The sequence below is a fragment of the Rhopalosiphum maidis genome, chromosome 2 (assembly GCF_003676215.2).
Source record: "Rhopalosiphum maidis isolate BTI-1 chromosome 2, ASM367621v3, whole genome shotgun sequence".
Taxonomy (NCBI): domain Eukaryota; kingdom Metazoa; phylum Arthropoda; class Insecta; order Hemiptera; family Aphididae; genus Rhopalosiphum; species Rhopalosiphum maidis.
Window position 1 is genome coordinate 17,574,890 of NC_040878.1, and position 25,433 is coordinate 17,600,322.

Genomic DNA, 25,433 nt, shown 5'->3' on the forward strand with positions numbered 1-25,433 from the left:
GATTACAAAAATTGTATTAAAAAAAAGATCAATTTATTCTCAACAAATAAAAATGAATATATATATTAATATTCATACTAATATATATTCTCTTAATTTCTGACGGATGAATTCAATACCATATATTGTTTAAAATAATTAAATGTTTTTTCGACGGTAATTAATTAGAAATGAATAATATTAAAAAATAAATTTTTGGTTATTTTAAATATATGATTTTGAAATAATTTTCTATAAATATTTATAAGGTGTAAACTAACTGTCTGAATTCTGATGCTTATATTACGAAATATATTATGATATACTTAGTTTTAGAATCTAGATATGATATAGAAAAGAATCAAACAGTTAAAAAAAAAAAATGGCTGAAATACTAAAGTTTTCTATTTTAATATGTAGGTAACATTTACGAAAGTGCAAAATTTTAAATTTTATATTATATAAGTATGTTGTATAACTTAAATAATATAAATAATAAGGAAAATGATCGGTGAGAAAAACATGAACATTAATTTTAAAATATTTATTTTATATAAATAAAACTATCTTACTAATATTTTAGGTCAAGAAAATCGATTTAAAATTAAGTTCTTATTTATGAAATTTTAAAACTTACATCTTTATATAAATAATGAGTTGTAAAATATGCAAAACGTGCACCAATATATTTTAAATATACACTAATATTACCGTGAAACAAATTTATACTTTACTTATCTGTATTTTTTATGGTTATTGAAAAATATGTAAACTTTTAGAAATACCTAGCCTCATTAATTAACAATACAAATACAGGTTTTCAGCAACAAAAACATCTATGAATCGAATAATTTATTATAATTAAAATTAATTTAATCATATATCACGATCTGACTTGTAGAGGAGGAATCATCATATTGATCTATAATCGTATAATTTATATGTTTATATACGATAATATTGATTTATGAACCCCATCGCACTTACATCCGACCAATTAAATGTGCTTAACGATCGTACACACCACATGAGTTTGGATATAAAAACGAAAATTTACGGATTTAATTTTAGTGCCAGTCCAACAGTCATTATCACAGATACAAATTATAACATCAACAATATCGTTGGTTTTATAAAATGTGCGTTAATATTTATTGCACACGGTAATAAATTACATTACCACGATATCAACTCCGAGAGACATTTGTCAAACAGCGCCGATCCACTGAAGAGCAAAAGCCACATATATCGAAATAATATTAAAAATACAGTAATATAATTTACACAACCGAAAACAAAATGGTTGTCCTGTCGCACGCTTTCTTCTCTGTGTTTACTCTTACAGTGCTGTTGAATGTTTTTAACTTTTATGTCACCCAATCGGCAGATACCATCGTGCCCTTTAGTACCTGTCAAGAATGTATTGATTCTAAATGCCATAAGGACGAACAACATCAATGCACCCAAACTAAAAATAGTGCTGTGTATTGCTTCAAGTGTGAACCAACTCCTGCAGGTGACCGACAGTTCAATAGTAAATTTGAATGCAGGAATAATTGTGAGGACAAGACAAATTGCATGTGCGACTATGCGTGTTGGGTGTGCGTTAACAACAGCAAAGTGGAAGAAATGCATTGCGATATGCCGAAAAATGTGTTCGATGATTCTTGTAATTTGATTCCGTACAAACCTTAATGAGGTCATGTAAAAACATAATTACAATTATGTATATAAATTTATTTACACATCATCCAACTATCACAACGATATCATAGTTTATTAAATCAACACAATTATTTTGCATACGAAATTAGACGCTTCAATGACTTTTTGTCAACTGTTTACCGACAATCTGTTTGTCGATAAAAAAAATCGCCGAAATTATATTATTATAATTCAATTTTATTGTTTAATTAATCTACATTATTATTATTGTATTATTGATTTAGTCGAGTGTCTAAATGATTGTAAAATTATATTGTATATACGACACACAATATGTGTTATTGAATGAATATTAAAATAAACTCTATCTTATATAATATATTATGTGCTTTTTATTTTATCCTAAACGACATGTTGACGCTCTTTGTATCAAAAATACAAATGTTGTAAAGCTTTATCATGTTGTATCCATTTTGAGTTCGATATAAAAGTATTAAAGAACCGGGAATAAGAGTCTTTTCATTGGATAGACGAAGTATGTAACACCACAGAATAATAAATTATTTAATATTACAAAAATCTCAGCAATTCTGAATATGTCCTCTAAGTTTTAATATTTAAAAGGTGGGAAATTGGGTATTGCTCTGCTGAATAGTAGAGATGGTGGGTTGGTCACTGATTACTATAACGGATATGTTAAATTTGAATGCAATGAGAGGTATCATTGTATACGAAAATGGTTCTGAATGGACATGATTTTTTAGTCAATGTTTATTAGTAGGATATAGTATATTATTAATTACATTTAAATTGTAATTTATCATTATTTTATTTGATTTCAAAGAAAATTTTATTTTCATACGCTCAAAAAGTTTTTTCTATATGGACACTGAAATTTTTTTTTACAGTTACTTGAAGGAATACTTATGTATAACCTTGTATGAGGTTGTTTAATCTTACAAATATTACATATAAACTATATGTCTGAATTCTAATATTTATGTATCAAAATACATTATGGTATACTTAGCTTCAAAATATGAAATCAAAAATGTTTATTACCATTCAAAAAATGTTAAAAAAGAATAAAAAGTATTTAAAAGTTTTAAAAAAGAATATTTTATTTTAACTGATAATTAAGAATATAAAATATTTTATAAACTATTATCATGTTATTTTATTGTATTTCTATTTACTATGTCTTATATTTTACAGATGTAATATATAATTAAGAATACTGTTTGCTTAGAAAATCCTGGGCCTCCACACGAGTTCTCTCAGTGAGGCCCAGTAATATTTTTTATTTAAATAAAAATAAAAAATAAAATTTTGAAATATACAATAATAAGGTAATTATTATACTAATACTATACTAAAATGCTAAATTTCTAAATACAAAAATAAAACGTATACAGTAAATAAAAATTGTCGAGGAAGTGATAATAGTACTTTTAAATTACTTACTTTTGTATGGCAGGTAGGTACAGTAAAATGTAGTAAAGTGTGCTGATTCATATTTATGATTAGTAAAAACTGTTTTAAATAATTTGGTAGATGCATTCCCACACGATAAAAAAACAAATTGAAAAAATGTCATTTAATTTTTATAATATATAGGTGATTATTATCATTAAAATGTATTATATATAACAGTTGACACTAATAATTAATGATACAAATACCGGTTTTAACCACAGAAAACATTGGTGAATGGAATTATTTAGTGTAATAATATTTAAATTAATCATGCTTAAGTAATTGCTATTATTAAAATTTGTAACACATACTGGTAGATATTAAGAAGTAAGGCTATAGACTTCATTTCAAAAAAAAACCTTGAAAATTGCAAGCATATATGCCCTAAAGAACCACAAAACATACTATTAAAATATCCATTAAAAAAAAAGAAGCTTATAATTTTAATATCTAGGTAGTATTTACTTAATTACTAAAATTTTAAATTTTAAATTTTATGTTATATAAGTATGTTATATAACATATATAATATAAATATTAAGGAAAGTGTTCGGTGAGAAAAACAGAATCATTAATATTAAAATATTTATTTTATATAAATAAAACTTTTTTACTAATATTTTAGGTCAAGAAAATTGATTTAAAATTAAGTTTTTATTTATGAAATTTTAAAACTTACATCATTATATAAATAATTAATTGTCAAATATGCAATATATTTTAAATATACACTAATATTACCGTGAAACAAATTTATACTTTACTTATCTGTATTTTTTATGGTTATTGAAAAATATGTAAACTTTTAGAAATACCTAGCCTTATTAATTAATAATACAAATACAGGTTTTCAGCATCAAAAACATCCATGAATCGAATAATTTATTATAATTAAAATTAATTTAATCATATATTACGATCTGACTTGAAGAGGAGGAATCACCATATTGATCTATAATCGTATAATTTATATGTTTATATACGATAATATTGATTTATGAACCCCATCGCACTTACATCCGACCAATTAAATGTGCTTAACGATCGTACACACCACATGAGTTTGGATATAAAAACGAAAATTTACGGATTTAATTTTAGTGCCAGTCCAACAGTCATTATCACAGATACAAATTATAACATCAACAATATCGTTGATTTTATAAAATGTGCGTTAATATTTATTGCACACGGTAATAAATTACATTACCACGATATCAACTCCGAGAGACATTTGTCAAACAGCGCCGATCCACTGAAGAGCAAAAGCCACATATATCGAAATAATATTACAAATACCGTAATATAATTTACACAACCGAAAAACAATATGGTTGTCCTGTCGCACGCCGTCGTCTCTGTGTTTACTCTTACGGTGCTGTTGATTGTCTTAACATTTGATGTCGCCCAATCGGCAGATACCATCGTGCCCTTTGGTACCTGTCAAGAGTGCATTAATTCTACATGCCACAAGAACGATCATCATCAATGCATGCCAACCAAACAGGGAACTGTGTTATGTTTCAAGTGTGAACCAACTCCTGCAGGTGACCAACAGTTCCTTACTAAAACTGAATGCGAGAATAATTGTAAAGACAAAACAAAATGCACGTGCGACTATTCGTGTTGGGTGTGCGTTGAAAATGGCAAAGTGGAAGAAATGCTTTGCGATATGCCGAAAAGGGTGTACGATGATTCTTGCAATTTTATTCCGTACAATTCTTAATGAGGATATGCAAAAACATAATTTTAATTATATTTTATATATATTTATACATTCAATCTTTACAACTACATCACGGTTTTTGAAATTAACACAATTATTTTGCATTTGAAATTAGACACTTCAATGACTTTTTGTGAACTGTTCACCGACAATTTGTTTGTCGATAAAAAAAAATCATTGAAATTATATTATTGTTATTCAATGTTATTTTTTAATAAATCTACATTATTATTATTATTGTATTATTGATTTTTTTAAGCCCCTAAATTATTTTAAAAGTATATTGTGTATACGATACGGAAAACATTGGTGAATCGTATTATTTACTATAATAATAATTAAATTATTCATATATCACGAACCAGTCCGTAGAGGAGGCGGCATAGTAATGAGTATTGACTTATATACATACAATTAATATGTTTTTATACGAAAATAATGATTTTGAACCCTACCGTACTTATATCGGACTAATAAAATGTGTACCACGATCGCACAAACCACAGTAGTATTGATATAAATATGAACGGTTTACGGATTTAAATTTTAGTGTCAGTCCAACACCTATTATCGCACAAACAAATTATAATTTCAACAATGTCGTTGTTTTTTAACACTGTGTGATATTATATATTTCACGTGGTTGTAAAATATATTACCACGAAATCAACTCCAAGAGACTTATTTGCCACACAGCGCTTATATACCAAGGAACACAGGATCGCCACCCTTCCATGTTCTTTAAAAAAAAAACAGTTTAACGTTCCTGATTTTAGTTATTGAAGAAATTATACTTCAAGAGTAATAAAATTATAGTGATATATTTTTTATTACTACTATTATTAAAAATACTTTTTTTTGTTCTGTATATGACTGTGGAAAGTAATATATGTATGTACTTAAATAAATACTTCATCAAAATGAATGTGTACCCTTTAAAAATCAACCCCCCTGTTATCTAGGTCTGGATCGACCACTGTCGGACGGTTTGTTACTTTTCCAGTTTGATAACCATAGGTCAAGATGGACATTAAAAGAAAGGTATTATGCAGTACCTATAACGAGTTAGATGTTAAAGTACCGAAACGAAGTAAGTTTTCATTCGATAACTGAAATTTGTAACACTACAGAATACTTATTTAGTAGTACAAAAACCTTATTTTAAATATGGTCTCCAAGTATTAATAATCAATTCTTTGGATATCAGCTTTTGAATAAATTAATTATTAAAAGAAAAGAGGTTATACATGTATTAGAAAAATATTCCTACTGTCTTGTCTATTCAAATATTGTTATAAATGATAAATATACCTTCTTTGCTGAGTAATAGTCTATTCACTTATTCCCAGGTCGGATATACCCACTTTTATAGCTCATATATACTCACGTAGATATTCGATGTATAAACTTATATCGTAATAACCATATGTTTAAAATCACAATATGATGAATATCTTAGGTGAGTGTTTATTATTACAACGATATTCTGCAGATCTGATTTTCAAGCAAAAATTGTGATGATTTGATTTGATTATAGTTATTTGACATGGTTATATAATGTAAATAATTCCACATCTTACTTGGGAACATAATATTACACAAGGTATTGTATAATAACACCTTATTTTATTTGGTTTGTTATTAAGATGCAAAAGCTGTTGTACGCTTAATCCATATTATAAGAAATGAATGGGTGAATATGTTTCCGCTGAATATAATAAGGGAAATTTCGATATTGATTATATATTTTCGTAAGGGAGACGCACGAGTTTGGACCCGCTTTGGTCACATAATAAGTACGTTCTCTAATGGTTCTGAGTGTAGTATAAATATAACTAAGCTGACGGATTGGCCCATCATCTTCTAAGCCAATGTTGAATTTAAGACTTTTATATAATTTCATTAAAATAATTCTTCGGCAGCCCGAATAAAAACGATTTGTGGGTTCCAATCTGATTACAAAAATTGTATTAAAAAAAAGATCAATTTATTCTCAACAAATAAAAATGAATATATATATTAATATTCATACTAATATATATTCTCTTAATTTCTGACGGATGAATTCAATACCATATATTGTTTAAAATAATTAAATGTTTTTTCGACGGTAATTAATTAGAAATGAATAATATTAAAATAAAATATTTGCTTATTTTAATGATAATATGATTTATCTATATCACAGATAAATATATCTATGATATATTTATATGATTTTGAAATAATTTTCTATAAATATTTATAAGGTATAAACTAACTGTCTAAATTCTGATGCTTGTATTACGAAATATATTATGATATACTTAGCTTCAGAATCTAGATATGATATAAAAAAGAATCAAACAGTTTAAAAAAAATTGGCTGAAATACTAAATGTTAAATTGAAACTTATACAATTAATAAACATTGTCAAGTCAATGATAAAACTTTCAAATTATATACTTACTATAACCTAACCTGAGTACGATTGATTATTGGGTATAATATAGAAATATACAATATGAAGGACAATAAGGTAAATATTATAAATTACCATAGGTACTAACACTATAATAAATGGTTTACTCAGGTACTAAATACATAGTCAGGTAGGCATAGTAAAATTTAGTGAAATGTAATAATTCATTTTTATCACAAGTAAAATTTTTTTTTTTTAATAACACAGTGATGTCCAACAATATACAATAAAAAAAAAAAATGAAGTCTCTATGATTGTTAATTAATTTTTATAATATATAAGTGATTGCTATTCTTAAAATTTGTTATACATACTGGTAAACACTAATAATTAAGGCTAGAGATTTCATCCCCCAAAAAACCTTGATAATTGCACGCATTTGTGCCCTAAGGAACCAAAAAATATGCGTTAAAAATAAAAAGTTTTCTATTTTAATATGTAGGTAACATTTACGAAAGTGCTAAAATTTTAAATTTTATATTATATAAGTATGTTGTATAACTTATATAATATATATAATAATGAAAGTGATCGGTGAGAAAAACATGAACATTAATTTTAAAATATTTATTTTATATAAATAAAACTATCTTACTAATATTTTAGGTCAAGAAAATCGATTTAAAATTAAGTTCTTATTTATGAAATTTTAAAACTTACATCTTTATATAAATAATGAATTGTCAAATATGCAAAACGTGCACCAATATATTTTAAATATACACTAATATTACCGTGAAACAAATTTATACTTTACTTATCTGTATTTTTTATGGTTATTGAAAAATATGTAAACTTTTAGAAATACCTAGCCTTATTAATTAACAATACAAATACAGGTTTTCAGCAACAAAAACATCTATGAATCGAATAATTTATTATAATTAAAATTAATTTAATCATATATCACGATCTGACTTGTAGAGGAGGAATCACCATATTGATCTATAATCGTATAATTTATATGTTTATATACGATAATATTGAATTATGAACCCCATCGCACTTACATCCGACCAATTAGATGTGCGAAACGATCACACACACCACATGAGTTTGGATATAAAAACGAAAATTTACGGATTTAAATTTTAGTGTCGGTCCATGAGTCTTTATCACAGATACATACTATAAAATCGATAATATCGTTTGGTTTATAAACTGTGCGTTAATATTTATTTCTCACGGTAATAAAAATATATTTCTACGAAATAAATTTAAAAATTTAATCAAAATAATATTATAAATACCATAATATAGTTTACACAAACAAAAACAATATGGTTGTCCTGTCGCATGCCGTCGTCTATGTGTTTACTCTTACGGTGCTGTTGATTGTCTTAACCTTTGATGTCACCCAATCGGCAGATACCATCGAGGTCTTTACTACCTGTCAAGAGTGCATTGATTCTACATGCCACAAGACCGATAAACATTCATGCGCCCAAACCACAGATGGTGCTATGTTATGTTTCAAGTGTGAACCAACTCCTGCAGGTGACCAACAGTTCCTTACTAAAACTGAATGCGAGAATAATTGTAAAGACAAAACAAAATGCACGTGCGACTATTCGTGTTGGGTGTGCGTTGAAAATGGCAAAGTGGAATCAATGCTTTGCGATATGCCGAAACATGTGTTCGATGATTCTTGCAATTTGATTCCGTACAATTCTGAATGAGGATATGCAAAAACATAATTTTAATTATATTTTTTATATATTTATACATTCAATCTTTACAACTACATCACGGTTTTTGAAATTCACACAATTATTTTGCATATGAAATTAGGCACTTCAATGACTTTTTATCAATTGGTTTGTCGATAAAAATAATCACCGAAATTATATTATTATTATTCATTTTTATTGTTTAATTAATCTATATTATTATTATTGTATTATTGATTTAGTCGAGTGTCAAAATGATTGTAAAATTATATTGTATATACGACACACAATATGTGTTATTGAATGAATATTAAAATAAACTCTATCTTATATAATATATTATGTGCTTTTTCTTTTATCTTAAACGACATGTTGACGCTCGTTGTATCAGAAATATAAATGTTGTAAAGCTTTATCATGTTGTATCTATTTGAGTTGAAAATAAAAGTATTAAAGTACCAGGAATATGAGTTTTTTCATTGGATATTTGAAGTTTGCAACACCACAGAATAATAAATTATTTATTATTACAAAAATCTCAGCAATTTGAGTATGTTCTCTAAGTTTTAATATTCAAATGTGGGATATTGGGTATCGCTCTACAGTAGAGATGGAGGGTAGATCACTGATCACTATAACGGATGTGTTAAATTTGAATGTAATGACTGTATCATTGTATACGAAAATGATTCTGAATGGACATGATTTTTTAGTCAACGTTAATTAGTAGGATATAGTATATTATTACTTACATTCAAATTGTAATTTATCACTATTTTATTTGATTTCAAAGAAAATTTTTTTTTCATACGCTTATACAATTTTTCTATATGGACACTGAAATTTCTTTTTACAGTTACTTGAAGGAAAATTTATGTATAACCTTATGTTGGGTTCTTTAATCTTTGGTATCAATCACAAAAATTTTATGAATTTTCAACTTCAAAATTCTTTCTAAATTTTCACTATTATGATATATTTCGTAAACATTTGAACTTTAAATGCTTATAAACTGCTTATAATTTTAATGAAAATTGTAAGTATTTACAATAATTCGTTTTTGAGTTACAGCAAAATAAAAAATCGATTTTGTTGAAAAGTGGTTATGCGTAAAAATTCCCTTTCTTTAGTTATTTTTTCAGGGTTTTTCCTGACGCTTTTGAAAACTACTGAAATTTTTTTAGTTTTGACCCTCTAAAGTACCAACTATATGAATTTTTCTTTTCAAAGAAAGGCTGAAGTCAAAAATCAAAGTATCCACTACTCCAAAACGTGATGAAAGACACAAAAAAATAAAAATACAAAAATTAATACATATCATTGTTATATCAATAGATTCATCACTCCGTTCAGAATCTAAAACTCTGAAAACTAAAATTTGAACAAATGCATAATTAAATGAAAATAGGTTATACATCCAAAATGTATTTGAAACATATTCTTACTGTCTTGTCTCAGATATTATGAGTACATAATTTCTGGAAACGGATAATGAGAGGTAATCACATATTCTGCTCGTATTGCAGTTATAGTCAAATTATATATATCTATTGAAGTGATATAATAACTAAAGAACTTTTTTTCAACGGAAATCAATTATAAATGTATAATATTACAAAATATTTGCTATAGACTAATCGTATGATACAGATTAATGTGGAGTGGTATCTTACATATTATGGTTAACAGAAGACACTATTTCCGAGTTTATGTATAGTATCCGTCTTATAACCGGTCTTTTTATTAAAACTTTCAATTATAAATTTAGCAATACTTGTAAATACTTAATTAGGTAGTTGAAATAGTAGAATAATATTATAATTTATATAAAAAGATAGTGGATACTTTTTTTTACTAAATAATCATTATATCCAAAACTATTAAAGTTTTTCAAAAATTTTTTTGAATTAGATATACTTAGCTACAGAATATGAAATTAAAAATGTTTATTAACCATTCAAAAAAAGTTAAAAAAGAATAAAAAGTATTTAAGTGTTTTAAAAAAGAATGCTTTATTTTAACTGATAACTATTGAGTACGATTGATTATTGCACATTATATTATATGTTACGCTGATGATACTGTACTGATCTGTTTAGGTAACACCTGGAACGAAGTTACATTGAGGACGATTTAAAATCCATTGATAACTGGCTATATAATAATGATTTATTCCTTAACTTCAACAAATTAGCTATCATACTACAGTACTACACTCTTTATTTAAACACACATTACCGTCAATAAAAGATATAAAAATGCATGAAAATAAATGTAAAACAAAAGACTCGTGTTCTTGTAAATCAGTTATCGTAGTTAAAAACCATAAATACTTAGGTATAAAAATGTGTTCCGACATGTAATGAAAAATACAAATAAATTCTACGTTTAGCAAATTAAGAAAAATGATATACATAATAAAACAACTACGTGAGATATTACCAATAAAGGAAATGAGAAATATATATTTAACACTATTTGAATCAATAATTACATACGGCCTAATAGGATGGGGAGAGACTTATGATAATGTACTAGTTCAGTTTCAAAAATGCCAAAATGCAATCATTAGGATTGTGAGTAAAAAATATTGGAAAGAACCAACAAAAAAACTATATGAATATTTTAACGTTGTTGATATAAATAATGTATACAAAAAAATTATTACCATATACTTAAAAAAATACAATTAATTATCTTCTATTAGCCACAAAGTTAACACTAGTCACGCAACCGATAACTTTTCTTTAGATTAACCAAAAAAAAACCAGATGCCGTAAAGTATACCTACCATTTCTTGGGAACTCAGATATATAACTTGTTGCCTATTTATATAGTTAATATGCTTCTACCTTCATTTAAAAAGCATATTTCCCTTTGACTCCAATATGAATATAATGCGTGTACAATTTAAAATTTGAAATATTTTATAATTTAATATCATGTTATTTTATTGTATTTCTATTTATTATATCTTATATTTTACAGATGTAATATATAATTAAGAATACTGTTTACTTAGATAATCCTGGGCCTCCACACGAGTTCTCTCAGTGAGGCTCAGTATTATTTTTGATTTAAATAAAAATAAAAAATAAAATATTGAAATATACAATAGTAAGGTAATTATTATACTAGTACTATACTAAAATGCTAAATCTCTAAGTACAAAAGTGAAACGTATACAATTAATTAAAATCGTCGAGGAAATGATAATAATACTTTCAAATTATATACTTTTGTATGGCAGGTAGGTACAGTAAAATGTAGTAAAGTGTGCTAATTCATTTGTATGATTAGTAAAAACTGTTTTAAATAATTTGGTAGTGTGCATTCCCACACGATAAAAAAACAAATTGAAAAAATGTCAATTGATTTTTATAATATATAGGTGATTATTATCATTAAAATTTATTATACATAACAGTTGACACTAATAATTAATGATACAAATACCGGTTTTCACCACAGAAAACATTGGTGAATCGAATTATTTACTATAATAATAATTAAATTAAACCTATATCACGAACCAGCTCGTAGAGGAGGCGGTATAATAATGAGTAATGACTTATATTAGTATAATTTATATGTTTATATACGAAAATATTGATTTTGAACCCTACCGCACTTATATCTGACTAATGAAATGTGTGTTATGATCGCGCACATCGCAGGAGTTAGGATATAAATATGAACGGTTTACGGATTAAAATTGTAGTGTTGGTCTATTTCTCACAATTAAAAAATATAGTAAGACCAATACAACTCCGAGAGACATATTGCCAAACATCACTGATCTATCGTAAAACACGCCTCACATATCGAAATAATATTTTAAATACCGTAATTTAATATACATAATCGAAAAGCAATATGTTTGTCCTGTCGCACTCCGTCATCTCTGTGTTCACTCTTACTGTACTCTTGAATGTATTTTACATTGTTCCCACTCAATCGCTGCATTCCTCATCTGCCTTCAAGACTTGTCAGGAATGCATAGCATCTGCTTGCCACAAGGATTCGGATCTTCCGTGCGTTCCCTGTGACGACGGTGTTTCTACGTTATGTATCAGATGTGATAAAAAAACTATGGACGGTGATCAACAGTTCTATTCTCAACAAGATTGCGAGAAATCATGTGCGGACAAGGCAAAGTGCACGTGCGACGGTTCGTGTTATGTGTGCGTGGAAAAAGGTAACGCACCGTCAATGACATGCGACGAGCTAAGCAAGGCGTACGATGAATCATGCAATTTGATTCCCTACACTCCTAAATGAGGTTAGGTAAGTAAAATTTAGCTATAATTATATTATATTATATATATTTATACATCCAATCATCACTACGATATCACGGTTTATGTAATCATGACAATTATTTTGCATTCAAAATTAGCTGTTTAAATATCTTTTGTCAACTGTTCGCTAAAAATGTGTTTGTTGATAAAAAATTTACTAAACTATAGTATTATTATTCAATTTTATTTTAGAATTAATCTATGTCATCATTGTTATATTATTCAATTAATAATAAGACCATAAATTATTGTAAAGTTATATTGTGTAATCGATAAACATATACCATTATATGTATTATTGAATGAATATTAAACTATTACTCTATCTCGTACATATTTTGTGCTGTATTTTTTATTTTATCCTAACCGACATGCTGACGCTCGTCGTATTAGAATTTCGAATGTTGTAAAACTGTTTCATGCTGTACATATAACGAATTAAATAGTAAAGTACCGGAAAATAAGAGTGTTTTCATTCGATAACCGAAACATGTAACACCACAGAATACTTATTTAGTAGTATAAAAATCTCAAAAATTCTAAATATGGTCTTTAAGTATTGTTTCGCCAACGCTGGACTTACCTTTGTTTTGGCTTTTAGACCGCGATGACTGCGTTGACTCTGATTATAACGAGAAAAGGGTTGGATTAATAAATAAAATAGAACAACGATATATAAATTTTACAAATGATATTTTAAAAACAAAACAAAACATAATATATCATATATTGAATTATGTTATATTTAGATATATATATATATATATATGTATAATAATAACCCTATACGCCAGCTGACATATCATCAACCGTCTTGATTATAATATAAATGAATAATAATATAATAAAAATAATAATAAAATAGAAACGGTATCGTTAAGGAGAGGTGAATGGAGCCGGACCGCTTTTTTAATTGCATCGATTTGCAAGCGATAGGTCTTCTGATAACTAGCCAAAGCTGGTCTTAGTACTATCCGTGCCTAAGCTGGTCACGTAAGATAATCGAGCGAATCCAAAGGCCATGCTTTTCTTTAGCATAAGAAAATGGCAACGACAAATACGTAACAACAACGTTATAATAAAAAAAAATTAGTCACTACGTGAGCGTGCGCATGACTAAATGAACAGCGGACATATGGTTTTGTTTGTAACGTTGCGCAGTATATCCGGTGCCGCGCGGTCCAGCTGAACGCGCGGCACTTGACTTTTCGACCAAGGGGGATGTCGGTAGCATGTATGCCAACTTGCGTAATCAAGTATTCATATTCAAAACTTCAGATACCAGAATTTTAAAAATTCATAATTAAATAAAAAGAGGTAATGCATCCAAAATGTATTCGGAAAATATTCCTATTGTCCTGTCTATTCAAATATTTTTATAAATGGTAAATATACTATCTTTACCGAGTAAAAGTCTATTTACTTATTCCTATGCCGAATATACCTATTTTTTTTTTTCACTAAGACATTTGATGTAGGTATATATATATATCCTTATATCGTTATTACTTATTAGTATATTATTAATATCACAATATGATGAATATCTTGTGTGAGTGTTTATTTCTAGTATTTTTTTTAAGCCATAATAATTATGTAATAGCTGTTTCACGGGTTTAGACTGACACCTAACGGCAGTGATCGATTTTGACCAATGTAACCGTTATCATTTTGAGAAATTGATGGGGGATGTGCGAGTTCAGACGGATTTTGGTCGCCACACAGGTGTGTTATTTGGTGGGCCAGAGTGAAGTGTATATAAAACTAAGTTGATGGATTGGCTCATCATCTCCTAGGTCAATGTTGAATTCAAGACTTGTTTAAATTTTACTATAATTATTATGTTTGTCGGCCCAAATAAAAAGAATTTGTTATCCAATCAGAGTACAAGAATTTTATTAAGAAAATAATCAATTTATTCTCTACAAATAAAATTGAATATAAACTAATAATAATACTAATATATCTTCTTTTTATTTCTGACTACTGAATTCAATACCATATGTTTAAAATAACTAAATTTATCATATTAGTAGCTGATAGATATAGCTTAAGTATAATCAATATTATTTTAAAAACCACCTTAAATTTCATTGCATACCGTTATTATTTTCTAAGTTACATTTTAAACACAAAATAATTTTTATTATGTTTTTTTTTTTTAAAAATATCAAAGCCTCTTAGATGATTTAGACTTTAGAGAGTACTCTTAATTTTTATTTCTATTATAAACTGTTAACTGTATGAAACTTACCATACATAATATTATAAACTTATAATTTGAAGATATAAGGTAATGGACCGTTTGTTTTACATGAAAATCAGGACTGTAGAATATCGTTGTAGTAATAAACACTCACATAAGATATTCGTCAAATTGTGATTTTAAAAATATTGTACTTAATTACAATATATATATATAAATATCGAATATCATCAATGTGAGTATTTATAACTTTTAAAATTGGATATATCTGACCAGCATATAAGTAAATAGACTTACTCAGCAAAGAAGGTATATTTACTATTTATAAAAATATAAGAATAGACAAGATAGAAGTAATATTTTTCGAATACATTTTGGACGTATAACCTTTTTTCATCTAATTATGAATTTTTCAAATTCTGGTACTCGGAATTTTGAATATAAATACTTAAAGACCATATCTAAAATTGATGAGATGTTTGTAATACTAAATAAGTATTCTGTGGTGTTACAAATTTCAGTTATTGATTAAAAACACACTTTTTCCCGGTTAATATCCAACTCAAAATAGCTACATCATGATATAGCTTTACAATATTCGTATTTCTGATACGACGAGCATCAACATGTTGGTAAGGATAACATGAAAAATAAAGCACAATTAATATATATATATGTGATATAGTAATAGTTTAATATTCATTCAATATTACATAATATAGGTAATGGTATAAGTGTATTGAATACACAATATAATTTTACAATAATTTACGGACTTAACTAATTGAATAATATAACAATATTAACGTAGATTGATTATACAATATAATTGAATAATAAAAATATTATTCAGCATTTTTTTTTATCGACAAACAAATTTTCGATGAACAATTGACCAAAAGTAATTGAAGCAGCTAATATGATATCCAAAAAAAAATTGCATGACATAAATCGTTATATCGTCGTGATGATTGAATGTATAAATATATATAATATATAATTGCAATTATTTTTTAACTTTAGGTTGGTACTTAACCTGCTTGCAATTCTCGTCATAAACATTAAACTCACCGGCGCATTCCATGGACACCGCGTTGCCTTTTTCAACGCACACCCAACATGCACCGTCGCACGTACACTTTGACTTATCCGCGCATGAGTCATCGCAATTTTTTTGAGAATAAAACTGTTGGTCACCGTCCATAGTTTTTTTATCACACCTGAAACATAACGTTTCATTGCCTGCAGTGGGGGCGCACGGAAGATCCGAATTCAAGTGGCAATCAGATTTTAGGCATTCTTCACAAGTCTTGTAGGACATGGTGGAATGCAGCGATTGAGTTGGAATAATGTAGAAGACATTCAACAGTACGGTAAAAGTAAACACAGAGACGACGGAGTGCGACAGGAAAAACATACTGTTTTTCGGTTGGGTTTAAATTACGGTATTTATAATATTATTTCGATGTGTGCAGCGTGTTTTGCGATAGATCAGTGTTGTTTGGCAATAAGTCACTCAAAGTTGATTCCGTGGTAATATATTTTATTACAATGAGATATAGGTATTAGCGCACAGTATATACGAGCAATGATATCGTTGTAAATATAATTTGTACGAGTGATATTGGTTGATGGACTGACACTACAATTTAAATCCGTAAACCGTTCGTATTTATATCCAAACTCCTATGGTGTGTGATAGCGTGGCGTTCGAATGATTGTTCAATACGCCATAACATATTTAAACACCTGTTATACAGCACGTCCCTTAAATTCCGTATTGCTCTGATTATAATATACGTGTCAAATTGATATTATATATCGATAACTAAATACAATTTTTTTCAACGGAGATCTATTACAGAAATAAATATTATACAGAATTTTCATATATAAACATATAAATTATAATTATATAGGTACTTATAATTTATATTTTATTCATATACATATACCATATGTACGCACGTGTAATCACTAAATAATCACTATGACGTCGGTTGTATTTACACAAACAAATATACTTGGAGTATCTGCAATATATGGATAGCGATTAATATTAAAATTCAGGACCGAGAAAAGTTAGGCCACTTTGACATGCCTCCTCCTCTAAGAGTGGGTTCGTGATAAATGATTAAATTAATTATTATAATATAGTAAATAATTCGATTCACGGATGTTTTTGGTGTTAAAAACTGTTATTTGTATCATAGATAAGTGTCTACCACTATGTATAATAAATTTAATAACAATCACCTATATATTATAAAAATTAATTGACATTCATAGCGATTTAATTTTTTTTTTATTATTATTTATCGTGGTAGGTCGTATTTCACAAATTATTTAAAATAGTTTTTACCCGTCGTAAAAATGATTTAGTATATTGTACTAAATTTTACTTTACTTATCTACCTTTGTATTTAGTGACTAATTAATCCATTTATTATAGTTTTAGTACAAATGGTAATTTATAATAATTACTTTCCTATTTTATATTTCTGTATTATAACTATGTAATAATCAATTGTACTCAGGTTATAATTATCAGTCTAAAAATAAACAACATTTTTTTAAATCTATTCAATCCGTTTTTGATTTATTTTTTGAATGGAATAACATTTTTAATTTCATATTCTAACCTAACCTCGATAGGTATATACAAATCAAAATTCCGACAGATGGTTAGTTTATATTTTATAAGTATTTAAAGTTTTTATGAACGGAGTGGAATGGTGTGGAACTCTAATCATCTATACTTATTTATATTTCATGTAAAAAAAAATATTTTGAAAAACTAATAATTTTTGATATAATGATTATTTGGCGAAAAAAAGTATCCACTTTCTATTAGCATAAGATAAAATATTGTTAAACTATTTTTACTACTTTACACGTACTGAAAAATAGTACATATTAATTTAAGTACGAAATATAAAATGAAATTTCAAAATCAGCATAATAATTATTGTATTAAGTTTCCAGGTGTATTCATAATTTTTTTTGTTTAATTTAACCTGCAACAAATGATTCATGATTTGTAATTACTATTTTATTTTAAAATTATTTTATTCATATAATTATAAAATAATTTAATATTTGTTTAAACTCACTCTAAGATTAAAATGTTAATGCTTATAAATATAATAATATTTTTATGAATTAGGGTTCTCAATTTTAGAAATAGGATAATTAAAAGGACACAAGCCTTAGGGGTGATATCTCGAAGTCTGTGACGACAATTCTCTACACTTAGAAGTGCTGGAGAATATTATTGTAATGTTAGAAAAAAAGACCCTAAGTTAATCGGGGACTATTAAATATTTCTAAATCATTACTTATTAAATAATTATAACTTGATGATATTACCTCTCTGATTACTGTGTCGACTTGCTTGTTGAAATCGCAGTTCGCGTTCAAGATGTAACGTGAGGTGATTGATTTATGTATTAAAATCATTTTTTTACATGTTTGTTAAACACATTTAGGAAAAGATATAAATTAAGATGAAATTATAATAAAAAAATTACAATTTTAGTTATTATAATGGAATATATATATATATATATATATATATATATATATATAATACAAAAAAAGTATAATATTATTATAATAATAATATTACAAATGTGTACATGTTCTCAAAATAATAATGAATATGTAACATTACTAGGAATTTATTACATTTTTTTTTTTTTAGATAGATAAATAGTATGACATGGTTGAGAGTTGTTTTGATTATATTTTTTGGCATTTATATGGAATATGCATATGACTTTGTAGTTGGATTTCAAACGCTTCAACTTGTTTAGGTGGATAATTTTCTAATTTTTGGATATAATATAGTTTTTTGTTTTGAGTATTATTGATTTATTGACTTTGCCTTGTGAACTGTGATTTTGATTTAAAATTAATATTGGTTAATTTTGTTGTTTTTGTTGTTGTTGTTTTTGCTTTGCATTGTGCATAGTGAAGATGCTTGTATTGTAAATAACTGGTAGTTCATCATAACAAATTGTATTTTTTTGATGCGATTTTGACTTCTACTGGCTATGTTCGAGTAGTTTTATCATTGATCGAAGTTATTAAAGATGCAGGTCCGCCATATAGAATGGTAAGTGCATGAGTTTCACAATCATAAATATTTACGTCCTACACTACCTCCCATTTACAATTATCCAAATCGTATTAGTTGGATAATTTTAAAGCTGAACCGGTTGGGATGGTTAATGTGTTTCGTTTGTGATTTTCTATGTTCCACAGAGAAGCTATTGAATGATGTTGTATTGACTTTTGGTCCATTACAGTCATGTGCAATAAAACCATGTGCCATGTATAATTGCAGGGAATGTTTAGATGTGTGGACTTCATTATGATTATATTGAATGTGATATTTTGTCTTACAATTTATAAATATATATAGTAGAATACAATGGTTTAACATACGTAACATTATATAAATAGTATTAATACAAATAAATGGTTATATGCAACTAATAATAATTATAATAACAATAATACAATTATAATAATAGTTATAGTTATATATAATTTATGTTAGTTACTATGATTGTTGTAAGTTGTTATTAGGTTAAAACTAAAGTTTTTTTTTTTACCTTTTTGTACTTTTATTAGGAGTAATATATTTTTTTTTTTTATTTTCATGTACTTTATAATATTTATTATTCATTTATCTTTATACGATTATTTATCATATTATGTTGTCGTATTTGTTGTTTTTTTTTTGCTTATTTTTGCTAATTTCAATGACCATAATATGAATTATTTATTATTTTTGTGTTTTTTTTACAAAAATGTAATATACTTGTGCTTATTTACGCTAGTTTATCTTAGATGATCTATATGAGACCTTTACACATTTTTATTTTTATATTTTATTTATTTTATTTTATTTTTTTGTTTTATTAGAATTTAGGTTATTGTAACTCAAATCATCCATATGATTTTTCATTTATATGTTTTTAACACAAAATTATTATTATATACCTATATACATTCTTTTAATTTCTTAATATTTAAAAAAAATTGGTATGAAAATATTTTTATTATTTTATTTATTGATATCTAATTTAATTAATCATATCTAATACGTACATAATTGTATATACTTAAGATATATTATTTTTTCACGTTATACAGTGTTTATTCTAATGATTTGAGTATATGATTATCAAATTATATTTGTACAATTTTATTACCTTATTATTTATATTTTATATATTATACATTTATTTAAAAGATATTAAATCTTTTTATTTTTATATGTTTGATATTTTATTAATTATTATTTTTTTATGTTAGGCAGTGATAGTTAATTATCATTATTTTCTCTTGAGAGATATGGTTTAAGGCGCCTAACGTGGATTATATCTTCAGTTATTTTATTATTTAAAACAAGTTCAATTTTTTAATTTAGATTATTGACTTTCTCTAAAATTTTGAAAGAGCTTCTGTATTTAGGACCTAATTTGGGAGATTTTGCTACTTTTAAAAATGGGAATTTTATAAGAATTAAGTCTCCTGGGTTAAAACTAATTATTTGATGTAATTTGTCATGATATTTTTTTTGGTTTTGTTGAGCTATTGAAACTATACTGGAGTTTTTATTACGTATTTCGTTTAATTTAATTAACGACTTTTTATATCGTATGGTAGATTATCTGGAATTAATTTACTGTCAATTGAAAGTATGGTTCGAAACCATACATTAAATAAAAAGAACTATATTTTGTACTAGTTTGTGGGGTAGCATTATAACTTAGTGTTACGAATGGTAAATAGTATGACCATTTAAATTGATAATTATCTTCTATGTAATTTTTTAGTGAAGTAGAAAGAACACCATTAACTTTTTCGACCAGCCCCTGTGATTGGGGAGAGTAACTTGTAGATAAAACTTGTTTTATACCTAAATTGTTTCATATATCTTCCACGAGTTTATTTTTAAAGTGAGTACTTCTATCGGAAGAAAATATTTTAAAATATTCCCAATGGGATATTATTTGAATCATAAATTTAACTGTTGATTTGGCAGAAGCTGAAGCGACAGCTTTAGTAAATATGAACTTAGTATTATTACATGCAGTCACTAATATGTATTTTTTTTTATTGCTAGTGGCTAACGGACTTAAATAATCAAATGTTAATCTATCTAATGGTCTATTTGATAATTGTATAGGTTGTAATTGACCTATTGGTTTGCCTTCTGATTTTTTATTTATTTGGCACTTATGGAACGTTTTTATAAATTCAGTAGTATCTTTAACCAAATTTTTCCATTAATATTTATTTTGTATTTTATGAATTGTTCTTGTTATACCGATATGACCTCCCGTAAGTTATTCATGATATGGTTTTAATATATTATTAATTAAAGATTTTGAAATTACTAAAATTGGTACGAAATTTTTAAGAGGGGTTAATTTTTTTTAATATAAAATCGTATTTTATAGTATAAATCTACGTGTTTTTCTAAAACATATATAATTAATAACTTATTATTATGTCTTATTGCATGAACGATCTGCGTAGTCTCTTACACTCGCTTTTGACCGTCCGCACAATAAGATAATAAAAACGCGTCTGTCCCTGACCAGCAGACTGGAGTACTTATATAATATAATGTTGTATGTGTGTGTGTATGTGTATAATATTTTATCGTTAATACCTATTAGTTGTTATAATTATCTTATTATATATTTTAAATTTAAAAAGGATATGGTGGCTTATGCGCACATCATTACATTACCTATCATCTACTATATTATGTTATATCAATTCTTACGCGCAATTACCTTCCTCCTGATCATCGGAGGGCTCTCGAGTATTTAATCAAGTACACCGTGTACAGAATCTACGTCTAAATTATAATGGTAATAAAATATAATATATATTATAATCATGCACCTTACCTGGTTCGCCGAAATATGTGTGTATATTTATATGTATATAATGCAGTGATGTGGTGAGGTGACACAAATAAAATAAAATCGCTGGACACGTATATCGAAATAAAAAACAACATTGACTTATCTATTTCGAAATACACGCCTAGTTGTCGCTAATCGACAACGGTGTCAACAGATATTCTTAAAAAGATTGGTACACATGCACTCTTGGCAGAGAGAAGTAAGTGGTTTCGCATACACTAATGAGTGACCAGATCGGTCAAGCCAGCCAGAGTCATAGGCCAATCAAAGACTTTCGCGTTTTTAAAGATCTAGATTTATCCTTGGTTGCAGAGACTCTCATTGGACAATCTCTTGTTTCTGTCGGCACACGAGAAAAGTCATACGTCCTGTATTCTATTTTTACTGACACATATGCAGTTTCTGTGTGGACTCGCACTGTAAATAGTCTCTTTCATAATTGATAAAGAATTTTTATTGAAATTGACCGTTACCCGCACGCAGCAACTCGGCCGTTACTAATTTATTAAATTAAAACTTCTATGAAGTTATTAAAATAATGAATGAGCGCATATCATTATAGTATTACATAGAATCAGTGAAATTTTTGAACTACTAAATAAGTAGTCTGTAGTATTACAAATTTCGGTATCCAATGAAAACACTAATTTTCCCGGTACTTTAATAACTAACTCATTGTCATTATACAACAAAATATAGCTTAACGACACTTAAAATTCGAATACAGCACGTCAGTTAGAATAAAATAAAAATAAAATATAAAATATAAATGAGATAGAGTAAATTTAATATTCATTCAATAATACAATTAATGGTATACATGTATCGATTACACAATATAATTTTACAATAATTTAGAGAATTGACTAGTTGAATAATATAAAATAATAATGTAGATTTATTATAAAATAGAATTAAATAATAGTAATATAATTTAGGTATTTTTTTTTATCTGCAAACAAATTTTCAATTAATGATTGACAAAAAGTCATTGAAGCAGCTAATATCGTTTGTAGAAATATTGTATGACATCGTTGTGATAATCAGATGTAAAAATATATAAAATATATAATTATAATTGTTATTTTACTTATCCTTTTTAGGTACGTAAGGAACCACATTGCAAGAATCATCGAACATCGTGCTCAGGTGGGTGCATTGCATTGAAGCCGGGTTGCCTTTTTCCACACACACCCAACACGCATAATCACACGTGCACTTTGACTTGTCCGCACACTTCGCCTCGCAGCCAGATTGAGTATAAAACTGTTGGTCATCGTCAGGAGTTCTTTTATCACACTTGAAACATAAAGAATTACCGCCTGAACCGCAGGCGCACGCATGGCCACTCTTGTGGCATGGAGATTCTATGCACAATTCACACGTGTCGTATTGGAGGACAGTTTCCACAGTTTGGGTGGGATCAAAGTAGAAAACAATTAGCAATACCGTAAGAGTGAACATAGTGATGACGGCCCGTGACTTGAAAACCATATTGTTTTTCGGTTGTGTATATTAAATTACGGTATTTATAATGTTTTTTCGATATGTACGGCTTGCTCCGTAGTAGATCGGCACTTTTTGGCAAAAGTATCTCAGAGTTGATTTCGTGGTAATATATTTTATTACCTCCTACAATAAATATTAGCACACGGTATATAAAAACAAATATATTATTGTGATTATAATTTGTAAGTGCGATAATGACTGATGGACTGACACTACAAATTAAATCCGTAAGGCATTCGTATTTATATCCAAACTCCGCGGTGTGTGTGTGATCGTGGCGCTCATTTAATTGGTCGGATGTAGATGCAGTAGGGTTCCATAGGCAGTCGAATGATTGCGCAATAAATCATCATATATTTAAACACCTGTTTGCACGTCCCAAAAGTCCGTCGGTTATATTTACACAAAGATCTAGTTTTATCCTTGGTTGCGGAGACTCACATTGGACCATTCCTTGTCTCTGACGGCACACGAGAAAAATCATACGTCCTACATTATATTTTCACTGACACGTATGGAGTTTCTGTGTGGGCTCGCACTGTAAATAGTGTCTTTCATCGGTAATAAAAAATATTTATTGAAATTGACTGTTATCCGTCCGTACCAACTCGACCGTTATTAATTTATTAAATTAAAACTTCTATGAAATTATTACAATTATGAACGAGCGCATATCATTACACTATTATTAAGAATTGCTGAGATTTTTGTACTACTAAATATGTAGTCTATAGTGAATTCGGTTATCGAATGAATACTTTCTTTTTATAGTACTTTAATATCTTACACGTTATAGGTACAACATTATACAGATTTACAACATTCGAAATTCTAATACAAAGAGCGTAAGCACGTAGTTAAGTATGAAATAAAAATAAAATACAAATATAATACATGAGATAGAGTAATAGTTTAATATTCATTCAATAATACAAATAATGCTATACGTGTATCGATTACACAATATAATTTTACAATAATTATTGGATTTAACTAATTGAATAATTTAACAATATTAATGTAGATTAATAAATTATACAATAGAATTAAACAATAATAATATAATTTAGGTATTTTTTTTTTTTATCTGCAAACAAATTTTCAATTAATGGTTGACAAAAAGTCATTAAAGCATCTAATATCGTATGCAAAAATATTGTGTGGCATAAAACTGTGATAATATTTCTATTCATCGTTGTGATAATCGGATGCAAATATATATTATGTATAATATATATATATATTTAATTCCAATTGTTTATTTATCTAACATTATTTAGGTATGTATGGAACCATTTTACAAGTATCGTCGAACATTGATTTCAGGTTGGCGCATTGCATCGTCGCCGAGTTTCCCTTTTCCACGCACACCCAACATCCATTGTCACACTTGCACTTTGACTTGTCTGAACACTTCGCCTCGCATTCAGATTGAGTATAGAACTGTGAGTCATCGTCAAGAGTTCTTTTATCACACTTGAAACATA

General features: G+C 27.2%; 3 protein-coding genes across 3 annotated transcripts; 2 read left to right on the forward strand and 1 right to left on the reverse strand.

Annotated features, from left to right (window-relative positions):
* Positions 1–1,278: 1,278 nt before the first annotated feature.
* LOC113551043 lies at positions 1,279–1,720 on the forward strand. Its single transcript, XM_026953052.1, has one exon. It carries the CDS (start codon positions 1,279–1,281, stop codon positions 1,672–1,674), a length of 396 nt encoding a protein of 131 aa, XP_026808853.1. The 3' UTR covers positions 1,675–1,720.
* Positions 1,721–12,781: 11,061 nt separating this feature from the next.
* Positions 12,782–13,295, forward strand: LOC113554652. The gene has a single exon (XM_026958594.1). The coding sequence runs from the start codon at positions 12,854–12,856 to the stop codon at positions 13,256–13,258; it is 405 nt and encodes a 134-aa protein (XP_026814395.1). The 5' UTR covers positions 12,782–12,853; the 3' UTR covers positions 13,259–13,295.
* A 10,228-nt stretch (positions 13,296–23,523) lies between these two features.
* On the reverse strand, positions 23,524–24,241 carry LOC113551047. The gene is made up of 2 exons (XM_026953058.1): positions 24,158–24,241; positions 23,524–24,069 (listed from the first exon to the last, which is right to left on the reverse strand). The coding sequence occupies exon 2, from the start codon at positions 23,929–23,931 to the stop codon at positions 23,524–23,526; it is 408 nt and encodes a 135-aa protein (XP_026808859.1). The 5' UTR covers positions 23,932–24,069; positions 24,158–24,241.
* Between the last annotated feature and the right edge of the window lie 1,192 nt (positions 24,242–25,433).

Coding starts and splice junctions, on each gene's coding strand:
- LOC113551047 (XM_026953058.1), bottom strand. CDS start 23,931: ATGGTTTTCAAGTCACGGGCCGTCATCACTATGTTCACTCTTACGGTA.
- LOC113551043 (XM_026953052.1), top strand. CDS start 1,279: ATGGTTGTCCTGTCGCACGCTTTCTTCTCTGTGTTTACTCTTACAGTG.
- LOC113554652 (XM_026958594.1), top strand. CDS start 12,854: ATGTTTGTCCTGTCGCACTCCGTCATCTCTGTGTTCACTCTTACTGTA.